This window comes from Lepidochelys kempii, chromosome 10 (genome assembly GCF_965140265.1).
Source record: "Lepidochelys kempii isolate rLepKem1 chromosome 10, rLepKem1.hap2, whole genome shotgun sequence".
Lineage (NCBI taxonomy): Eukaryota > Metazoa > Chordata > Testudines > Cheloniidae > Lepidochelys > Lepidochelys kempii.
The window spans coordinates 44,711,141-44,722,267 of NC_133265.1; the positions used below are offsets into that span (position 1 = coordinate 44,711,141).

The following is an 11,127-nucleotide window of genomic DNA, read 5'->3' on the forward strand; positions in this document are numbered from 1 at the left end:
GCTGGCTTTTCCATGGGGCGAGCATGCTGGTGCTACTGTGCCGCCAAGCCATAATCCAGCTGCAGGGGCAGGACAGCTCTGCCAGCCCTCCCTGGGGGACAGTTACTATGGTTACAAACCTGTCCCCAGCTCACCTGGCGCTGGGGGTCGCTGTTCACAGCTGGGCAGAGCCCCTAACTCTGCCTGCAGCACCCCCAGGCGTTACTTCTGGGCTTAGGGCGGCGACACTTCCGCCATCTGGCCACGCGGTGGCGCCGTGGCCTGCTCACAGTCCCTGCTGTGCATCCACCTAGCCGCCGGGTGGCGCTGTGGGCAGCCGGCCCGCGCTCTCCCCGGACTCAGCGCCCTTCTAGCCGCGCCCGCGTTATAGCTCTTTTCCCGGCATCCTTTGCCCTCTTCACCGGCCGCTGCCAATATGGTGGGTACCGGGCCTGGTTCGTTCTCGCTCCTTAATCCGGCGCCATCTGCCCCGGGCCGGGGCTGCTGGGGCTGGGGCCGCGCTGGGGGCTGCTGCCGCCGCCGGGGGACGGGGCGAGGCCCGTGGGGCAGGGCGGGGAACCTCGGGCGGGCCGGCTGGGGAGCCGCACGGGGCCGCTACGGGCCAGGCCCGGGGAGCTGTGAGGGGGGCAGGCGGTGCCTGGGCTCGGCGATCCCGGGGCGGCCCGGAGGCCCGGGGCGGCTCGGCGGCCCGGGGCTTTGGGCTCACCCAGCCCGGCTGCAGGGGTGCGGGATCCGCGCTCGCCCATGTTGGGGCCGGGCCCTGCTGGGGTCCCGTCGGAGGGGTTGGGGGGAGGAGCGAGCCGTGGTATCTCGGGGCGCTGCGCGGAGTTGGCGCCCAGAGCAGGTCCGCTGCGGTGTGAGGATCCCTGGTGTAGGCCTGTCTGCCTCCCTGGGTCTCACTGCGGGCTGGGACCCTGCGAGCAGTAGTTTACGGAGAAGCATTGGCTCCCCGTAATGAGGCAGTTTTACCCATGCAGAGTATGGGTATGGGGGCAGGGCCTCTAAAAATACCCCTCAGCATTACTGCCTGCACAAGAAGGTTGGGCTTGAGGGTGAGTAGAGAAGCCACCGCTTCTGAGGCCTGGGGTTCCTTGTCTTCTGGGTAGTTAGACACATCACTGCAGTTTTCTGCGTATTAGGCCAGGCTAAGGGTCATGTTAGCCTCCTGTCTACAGACTTGGATGTAATGAACTCCATGTGTCAGGCTTATGGATTTAGTTTTCTGAAGGAAAGTTGCCCCCTGTTACAGGGTACAGGATTAATGCCACCTTAGTGGCTCTTTAGGAGCTCACCAGGAACACTTTGAGCTGGAAGCAGAAATAGATGGGTAGATTTTGCTATTTCACACTGTGGTGACTTGTTCTTCAAATCTTCTAGGGACGTGTGCGAACAAAGACCGTGAAAAAGGCGGCCCGGGTCATCATTGAAAAGTACTATACCCGGCTAGGGAATGACTTCCACACGAACAAACGGGTGTGTGAAGAGATTGCCATCATCCCTAGCAAGAAACTGCGCAACAAGATAGCTGGGTAAGGCAGCCCTGGGATTTACTGTACTCTTATATGAGGGTTTAGTTTTACACATCCTAGCTCTGGGGTGGTGAGAAGAAACTCATTCTGTTACAAAGGTATTAATCTAAGTACGTTTCGATAACCTCAGTAAATGCATCTTGCTCTGACACTGGAGCCGTGGATTAAGGCTTATGGAGTGCTGAAACATCCCTAGTGAGCTAGGAAGGCATTGATTTTTAATATATCAGAGGGGTAGCCGTGTTAGTCTGTATCCACAAAAACAACGAGGAGTCCGGTGGCAGCCCTTAAAGACTAACCGATTTATTTGCGTATAAGCTTTGGTGGGTGCAAAACCCACTTTTTCAGATGCATGGAGTGAAAATTACAGATACAGGCATAAATATCATGTGCTAATCTGTTAAGGTGCCACTGGACTCCTCGTTGGTTTTTGTAGATTTTTGTGAATTTTGAAGGGTAATGTCCACCTGGTTAAGTCAACTTAAATTTTTACACTGGCAGGGATCTGAAAATTGTTTGTAATATCACTAGATCAATCATATCTTTAGAAATAAAATCTCTAGAATGTTTAAGCATGGAGTACTGCCTTACTTAATCTATATGGTAGATTAAGTAACACATGCTCTTTAGTCCTTACCCAGCATCTTAAAAACATTTAACTTCTGGATAATTTTTCCGTTGGCTTTTGGGTGTCAGGAGAAATTGATTCTTACCTATACTTACTAATTACAACTCAATCCCTGCTTAATGGAAGTGTGCTCATAGAATCTTCCTTATGTTCAAACTCTTTTTCTGATAGACTAAAATCTCTTTATTTCTCTACTCTAGTAGCACTGAGTGTCATTTCCTTTTAGCGTAGCTGTTTCATTACTGTTTTGTTTTAAAAGATTTTAACAAGTCTTGGCTCAAGCTCTGTGTATCTCAGCTAACAAATACGCAGAGTTGCATGGAAATCTCTTTCTCCGCTTGTCCATTGTTTTTCCTGGACTCCTCTAGCAGGCAACTGTCAGGTTAGCTGGTCAGACTTCCCTAGACACTGAGGCCTAGATCCTCAGAGGTATTTAGGTGCCTAACTCTCATTGATTTAAACAGCCTAAATACCTCAGGGGATCTGGGCCTGAATTACTTGGTGTTCTGGAAGTGCTAAGATGTACTTCCACATTTTAATCTCTTATGAACTCTGTTTCACTGCCTTTTTGGTCAGAGCTTGTTGTATTTGTTTTCCTTGGGGCAAATCCAGTATGGGAGTGGGTGAGTTTTTAAGCGTTCGCCACTTGCATTGCTGCAGGCTCAGTATCCCTGTGCCACCTGACTTTTTATGGGGGGAGGTAGAGAGAGGCTTGCTGATTAACAGAGCTGCAGTTCTCCAGCAGGCAAAGTCAGAAGTGTCAAGTTATCCTCTTGCGTACCCCTGGAAGAGAGGTATACTGAAATCAGGTGGGTCCTGAGGCCTGTTGCTGTTTGACTTGCCTCTGCCAGCCTCGTGTGTGCATTTGCAGCTGCATTGAATTAGAGCTTGAAGGAAATACCCTGGTGTCTAAGTTGGGTTGTTTATAACCAGCCTCCCAAGGCTTCAGTCACTGAACTAGGAGAAATTGTGTGTTTGGCTTACTTGCTTTGAAACCTCCATTCGAAAGTGACTCTGGTCTTGTCTGTGACCTGGTCATTGATAGTGCAGGGAGAGGAACTTGTGAAAGCTTTTCCTGTGTTTGGAGGGCTCATCCTCATTCCTACCAAACCCTGTAACTTTCAGACATTGCTGCTGGTCTCCTTGCTCCCTTCCTCTCCCAGGAGGCAGGACAGGAAGGCCTTCTGCTGCAAGGTTAATATGGTCTCTGGCTGTGAAATGGCTGGGTAGATTTGAGCAGCTGTGGGCGTTTAACTATGAGACAGATACAAGGTCTCTAGTGACCCACCTCTTCCAATATTACGGAGAGCAGAGATGTAAAGCTAGGGCTTCCTCTGGGTGGGTTAAAGCTGTTGTCAGTGTGAGATATATAAGAAAATGGGGTGCCAATTGACTAGTTTCTGGATTCTCCCTGCAGGTATGTCACCCATCTGATGAAGCGTATTCAGAGGGGGCCTGTCAGAGGTATCTCCATCAAACTGCAGGAAGAGGAGAGAGAGAGGAGGGATAACTATGTCCCTGAGGTAAGATTTCTGGCCACACTTGGGTGCACCTCAGGCCTCTCTTGCCAGGCAGAGTGGCTCATCCTGCCATGCTGGTATCCAGCTTCTGCATGGCTATCAAAGGGGCTTCCATTCTACTTATCACACCAGCAACCATGAGATCTCTCCTTTCCTGAGAAATGGGACCATGACCAGATAGCCTGAGTTAGCTGCACAGAGCTGGGATTTATGAGAAGAATCCAGGGTGACAGACTGATGACTTGTCGTGAAAAATCCCCAGGGACATAGGGAGCCAGGAGCTCCTGCTCTCTAATCTCAGCTGTACTGCTGATTTGTGTTGTGGAGCAAATAATCTCTGCCTCCATTTTCGGATCTGTGAAATGTGGAGAAATAACTCCCTTGGTGTAAAGTGGTGTGAAAGCTGCGATGTATGTTTTGAATCTCATTGAAATTCAAGAGAACTACAACCTTATCTGTGCTTATCAGCGCTTATCTGTGGAGGGTCCAGAATGGGACTGGGCTTTCCTGAACTCACACTTGGACGGGCAGCGGAAGAGAAAGTTGTCGCTCACTTGTCATTGCTTCAGTTCAGTTCACCCAGAAATCTGATGGCCTAACTGGCATCTCCCCCACCCCCTTCCGCTCCCCAGCTGGGTTTAAAGGGCTCTCATTCTGAACCTGCATTCGAAAGTGACTCTGGTCTTGCCTGTGACCTGGTCATTGATAGTGCAGGGAGAGGAGCTTGTGAAAGTTTTTTCCCGTGTTTGGGGGGCTCGTTCCTATCCCTACCAAACCCTGTAACTTTCAGACACTACCTCTTACCCTCATCTCCAGTCCAATGTGGTGGGTGTGGTAGGTGACCTCAAATTGGCTTCCAGCAAAATTATTTTTGCAGCACCATGGACTATGAAGTGACAAACAGCAACAAGCCAGCTTCAGGCCCTGTCTTCAGTGTGCAGTTCACCCAAAGGTTGGCACTCCATTGTGACCACAGGTTTGGTTCTGTGGCAGATTCTGAGTGTAGAGTTCAGTTGTCACTAGAAGTCTTATGAAAAACAAGTGTGCCGCCAGTGAGTGAAATGGGAGCTTTGATGTCACGGAGTGGGCTGGGGTTATTCCCTTCTTGATACCTGGCTTGCAGATCTCATCTTTCCCTGGAAGTGGGGAATCACTGCTTATATCCAGTCCATGATGTGCTGGCTGGGTAGCACCCGATGTAAATGCAGGAGGACTGTGTCTGCTCTTGCCTCCCTCCTGATAGTGTGTGTTAGGCTGGCTCCCTCATAGCTACCACCCATGTGTCCCAATCATAGGACTGGAAGGGGCCTCAGGGTCACTGAATCCAGTCCCCTGCTGTCACTGTCAATCCCGTCCCCCTCATGTCTACCTGTGAGGTGTCTGCCCTCTCACAAAAGTTCTAGCCAGCTCTGAGAATTTGGCATGCTAGGAACATAGGGATAGCCATGCTGAACCCCAGCTCCATCTCTCCCAGTGCCCTGTCTCTGGCAGTGGCCAGCCCCAGAGGAAGGTGTACGTACCCTGCAGTAGGTAGATGAGGGAGAGATCACGCCCCCACCTTCCTTTGATTCTCTGTGCACAAAATGTCCGACTGCTAGAATAATGCAGCTATTGACCTGTATCTGCGCTTCAAGGGCAGGACTTGCTGGTATCAGCTGAACGAGGAGAGCCCTGATGTAGCTGTCTTCCCATAGTGTCACTGAGCGGGGATATAACTCCTTTGTACTCATGTTGCAGGCAAGAGAGAGTGATTGTGAGTCACTGTGAAACTCTAAAATAGGCTTCTGGCAGAACCTCTTGCAAAAGCTACAGTAAAACTAGGCAGATCTCTTGCTCCATTTATCAGACAAATGCCTGCAAGTGTCATTTCATGGCAGATGAAAAATAGCTATTTACCGAGAGCCCTTAAATAAGAAGCATGTACAGGAACTCATGGCAAATCGTTGGCTGACTCCTGCATTAGGGGTTTTGGATAGTCAGTGATAAATGCTTGAACTCTGGAGCAAAAGAGAGTCGTCTTGGCTCATTGTACTATGTCTCCTGCTTCCTTAGGCCGTAGGGGTGCTGTTAGAACTTGGAGATGATCAAGGTTCATATATGTTGTGATCGTGCCATAAGGGCAAGATCAAACAGTTACAACAGGACATGTAAAGCTTGTAGTGTAAGCGATGTTTGCAACGGATCCAAGGTGGGTGAGCTCTGGAGGGAGAGAGTTAAATCCGGTTCAGACTTGGAAATTTCTACTATTTATTGCCAGTTTAATTTAAAATGCGTTTAGTTATAAAAACGTCCATGCTGTGGTGGTCTTTTGAAGTGACACTACTGGTGGGGTAACTTACTGGGATTTTCCAAAACTGCCACAGGCAAAAAACCAAAATATTGAAAATGAAAGCCTTGGTCTGTAATTTAACTCACTAACCTCAGTGGGACCATTCATGGAAGGTCAAACATGTACATAAGTGTCTGCAGCACTGGGGGCTGAAACTGTATTTTTATTTAACATTTCTCTTATGTAAGAACGTAACTTCCTCCAGTACCCAGCAGTGGCCAGTATCAGAGCTTCAGGGGGTGTGGACTGAACAGGGCAGTTAGAGGGATTCACCCTGTTGTCACTTCAAAACAGACTCACTTCAGTGTTAACAGTGAGAAGTTATTTAGCCTGTTGATACAGTGAAAAGCTTCCCAATACCTGTTATGCACGCAGTCCAAAAGCTTGGCTACTGAGCTCATTCACGTCTAGGCACCTGGGGGCTTTTGGAAAAAATCACACCCTCCAGTGACTTAGGCACGTCAGTCCCATTGGCTTCAAATGGCAAACTGTGAAGGGCAGAGCATAGCCTGGTGGCGGTGGTTGAAATATAGCCTGGGCTCATCATTGTCTGAGTTTGTGGTGCTGTCACAAGGGTGGTAATGAAGCATGGCACTTGTCTCTCTCAGCTCAGAGGAGTACTTTAAATGAGACTGCTCAACAGTATCATGAAATTCTGGTAACAATTGAGAAACGTGACTAAAGTGGGTGCTGTCTTTCTGAACTAAAACAGTAAGTTTAACCAATTGTGAGGGCAGTATCCTAGGCACAGCTGGAGTTGCGACGGTCCCATATGCTTTAGGGAAGACAGCTGAAGGCAGAAGAGACTGTCCCTGCTGAGAGCTCCTGCTCTGCTCCCTTGCAGCATTGTATGGCAGGATTCTTGGTGCACTTCGCAGCTCTCCCCACAGTATTTATGGGGCGAGTGGAAGGTGAGGGCAATGAACTGTGGTGGAGGCTTTGTCCCTGCAGCTGTTTGTGAATGAGAAGCATTTGTCTTAGCTCAGGGCTTCTCAAACCCTTCATTCCCATTTGGTGATGTGAGTTTAGCAACTGGACTCAAGGGGTCGGCGCTATGTGAGCTTGGACTGTACTGGAGCTTGGACTCCCTGGACTGGTTGGGGACTCGCAAGCTTTGTCTGTAGGCACCCACTCCAGCTTCTGACCATCTCTGAGTGGGGTCTGAGTAACGCTGGACTCCCAGAGCTCTGTGTGTGTGAGTGATGTTTAACAAAGTGCATCCGTGTTCCTTTCCCTCTGCAGGTCTCTGCCCTTGACCAGGAGATCATTGAAGTTGACCCAGATACTAAGGAAATGCTGAAGCTGCTGGTGAGTGTGAGCTCTTCAGAGAGATTGGCTTGTGCCTTCACTCTTAGCCATCATAGCTCGGTGCAGACTGAAGGCCTTGTCCAGGCACCAGGGAGAGCCTCCTAGCAACAGCTGTTTGGAGGACTTTGTTATGAGCAGATTTCAAGCACTGTTACTCTGTGAGAGCTGGGCCATAGACTGACTGGCCTCTGTAGTGTGATTATTATGAATTGGCCAGGAAAAAAAAACCCCAGCAGTGGCTGGAAAAGATGCTAGAAGCCTGCCAGCAATACTATGCTGACCCTGCTAGCATGGCTTTCAACTGCAATACAGCTAGGCAGTTCTTCGCTTACATCTCAGGGACCCAGAAACCCGCAGTCAGCACCTGACAACCTCTGTGTGTGTGTGTGTGTCTCTCTCTCTCTATAAAGTGGGTAACAGTGTTCACCCACCTCTGTCCAAGCTCTGGGACCGGTGGATGTGAAATATTAGTATTACTGGGGTGGGGCTGGGGCTTCTGAATTGAAATATGAAAGAGCCAGAGCTCCTGAGCATGATCAAGGGCCACAACCCTGCTAGAAATCCTAGCACCAGCAGCATGAAAGGGGGAGGGGCAGGATACCTGGAGAGGACTTTGCCGTGGACCTCACTAGTGGTGATGGATACACGCGTTCTCTTCCCTCCCCACCCACCCCCAGTCTCTTCTGTATCAGCCTCTAGGACTCAGTGTCTGGTGTGGTTTTTCCCCAAGCTCTCCTGCATGCAATGCTCCTTTGCACTCGGAGTTGCTCTTAGCTGTACAAGGGCCTAGAAGCCTGTTTTTGTTTTGCGTCTCCCCTTCCCCACTGGGACATGTGCTCTGATACCAGAGCTGTGCTCAAGGCCTCCTGCCCCTTGAACACAACCACTACAGAAGTAACTCAACCACTACAACCACTACAGAAGTAACTCAACGCTGGGTAAGCCTGTGATGTCCGGTTTCCAGCCCAGCTGCCAGCATGTTAACTGTGTAACTTTCACGATTGGGTGCATCTCCCACCCCAGTCCAGTAAATGCTCAGTCAGGCTGGTCCCTAAGTGTCCCCACCCTCCATGTGTCAAATTTGCAAGCCCATTGGGGCTCACTGCTGTGTTGTGTGACACACTTCCCCCTCCCTGTCCCTACAGCACTGTCTCCTGTCTGTGGACAGGCTGAAGGACTCCCCCTCTGTTCTCACTGGGATTCGGGGTAGATGCGTTTGTGTGTTGGCAGGGAGAGGCGAGGCAGAGCCTGCTTTGCTTTGATCTGGGACCTCTCCCAGCAAAGAGGAAGGGGCATGCTGAGTGTGACCTGGTCTGTTCTATATGTCTTCCAGGACTTTGGCAGTCTGTCCAATCTGCAGGTCACGCAGCCCACTGTGGGAATGAACTTCAAAACACCAAGAGGAGCTATCTGAATCCATTGCTGTGCTGTCACTTTTCCAATAAACGTGGGAAACCAAACCTGTGCCCTCTCTCCACTAGTGCTGGGGTGTCGGGGGGGGGGGGGGGGCTTGACTGGCCCTTTCTGCGGGAGGGAGTGTCACAGGAGCAAGAGGCCCATGAACAGTGACTAGGGGTGGGGGCTTTCACTACTGTTTTGGAGTATGGGGATGATCTTCCTCTGCAGAGCACCCATAGTCGCTGTGTTTGTGAATGCAGTATCTAGCCACCAGAGGGCAATAAACACAGTGCATTGTCCTCCGAGCCTAGCAGAGTAGTTCTGATCTCCTGGGAGGACGGTAGCTATGCCCTGTCCCCCTGGGGAGTGGCTGCTGGACCCTTCTGAAGGACAGCAGTTGGTCCTGAATGCTGTGTTACTCACCAGGATGAAGGTGCTGAGGAGTGGCCTGAGGGCTCTTTGCACAGGGAAGGTAATATTGGTGTAAGTGACAGTGTATGTAAACTGCTAGTTCTCCCCGTGTAACCCCCACATGGACACACTCATATTCCAGCACCAGAGAGTTACCCTGGTATGTCTAGGTTGGTTAAATACACTGGTTTAATCATACCAGTAACTGGTAAAGACTGTCCTGTGTGGACAAGCCCTAATTCCTGCCCAGCTGGTGAGACTGAGCTTGCCAGCTCTCCCTTACCGTGTATCACCAGGGTGGAGGTGAGAGTTGCAGCCCCCCCCCCCCCCCCCCCCAAATACCACACTGGCGCCTTAGGTCCTGGTGTTGCTCTCTGGTTCCATGGGTTTTGTCTCCTCTAGGTCAGCGGTCTCCCCAGCACATGAGCTGCAAGTACTGCCTCATGCAGTGCCATCCATGCTGAGGCATGTGCTGTGTGATGCATTACCGGATGGGAGGCATCAGTGTGCTCACAGGAGGTCCAGACATGCCTTGTGCTGGTGCTGACATGCTTAGGACTTTCTGATTGACCTACCCACCATTGCGGAGGGGGTGCTCTACACACACCTTTCCTACACTCTGGGGCAGGTGTAGATGTAGCACCCTGCATGCATTAAGTAGTGCTCTGTCCCCAGTTCCAGTCAACCAAGGTGGATTAGCAAACTAGGGACACCAGGTAGTGTGTGCTCTGAGCCCTGACACTGCAGCATGGGGGCTCTTTACCTTCTGTGAGTCTCAGAAGAGCTTGCAGCGAAGCAGGGGAAAGCCCAGGGGAGGGGTGACTACCTGAACACAGTGCCTTCTATGATGATTTGTTCAGTTACACCCTTGTTTTCAGAATGCAGAAGTGCGGTCGCTGGGGTTACTGTGAATTGGAGAGGTTCTGCTGGGAGTTGTCCCTGATGCCCTCCGTACTAAATCTGTCTTGCAGCCTCCTTATCGAGATGTTTCCTGGCCTGGGCTGTACCAGCACATCCGTGGCTGTATGGGGTTTGAAAAGTCCCAGATTCAGCTCATTGTGTGTGCTGTCAATTTCTCTGAAATAAGCTGGTGAGTCCCAGTGTATGAGCACTACTTTCCACTCCAAATAAACCACCTTCCATGGCCAGTCACTGCACACTCTGTCCCCTTCCAATAGCCCCAGCTAGACAGACGGTGTCCATGGTGGCAGGGCTACAGAGGGGTCCTCAGGGCTGGAGAGGAGCAGGGGAAATGAGCTGCCCTGGGTTCTCTGGCTGGTTGTTGTATTTCTGCTCTAGACAGTCAAGAAGTAAAAACAGAAGTCTTCAGTCGGGTCACTTCTGAAATGTGGGCCTCCCCTGTGCCTGAGGTGGGCGTGTGAAGATGATGTCCTCAGAGGGGTGTGCTCTGAGTCACCACAAAGTTCTTAGCTTCTTGCGTAGGAGACATGCTAAAAATGCAAAATAGGAGCACCTGAGATCTGACACGGGAAACTGACTAGATCCATTGCCCAAGAGACGTGCAGCGTGGAAACAAATCGTATCAATAGCAAAAAGGACACAGTATCTATAATGTCTCTAGTAATCTCAGGTGTGACTAGTAACCTGGCTAATTCATGGGGTCCAAAGCCAGAAGGTACCGTTATGACCATCTAGTGTGACCTGTATAAGACAGGCCACGAGCCTTTGCAGAATTAACTTCTAGTTGCACTAGAGCGTAACTTAAAAGAAAAATCCACTCCATCTAAAAATTGCCAGTGCTGGAGAATCCACTGTGACTGCTGGTAAATTTGTTCCGATGGTTAATTCCCCTCGCTATTAAACGTTTACACTTATTTCTGGTCTGAATTTGTCTAGCATCAGCTTCCACCCCCTGGATGGTGTCAGACCTTTCTCTGCTAGGCTGACTTATAGAGTGAGCAGCGTCCCAGCTGTTGGCCGGTTACCCAAACCTGAACCATGCCCCTTCACAGAGTTGCCTGGTGGTAGCTGAGCTGCTGTCAG

The 11,127-nt window shown here is 50.6% G+C and overlaps 1 protein-coding gene and 2 non-coding genes across 3 annotated transcripts; all 3 read left to right on the forward strand.

The window, feature by feature from the left end:
- Positions 1-319: 319 nt before the first annotated feature.
- Positions 320-8,774, forward strand: RPS17 (ribosomal protein S17). The gene is made up of 5 exons (XM_073363190.1): positions 320-418; positions 1,378-1,529; positions 3,575-3,680; positions 7,249-7,314; positions 8,648-8,774. Exons 1-5 carry the CDS (start codon positions 416-418, stop codon positions 8,726-8,728), a joined length of 408 nt encoding a protein of 135 aa, XP_073219291.1. The 5' UTR covers positions 320-415; the 3' UTR covers positions 8,729-8,774.
- LOC140895210 (small nucleolar RNA SNORA71) lies at positions 3,152-3,285 on the forward strand. Its single transcript, XR_012154145.1, has one exon. It is a non-coding gene; the product is annotated as a small nucleolar RNA SNORA71 (small nucleolar RNA).
- Positions 4,336-4,470, forward strand: LOC140895209 (small nucleolar RNA SNORA71). The gene has a single exon (XR_012154144.1). It is a non-coding gene; the product is annotated as a small nucleolar RNA SNORA71 (small nucleolar RNA).
- Positions 8,775-11,127: the final 2,353 nt, after the last annotated feature.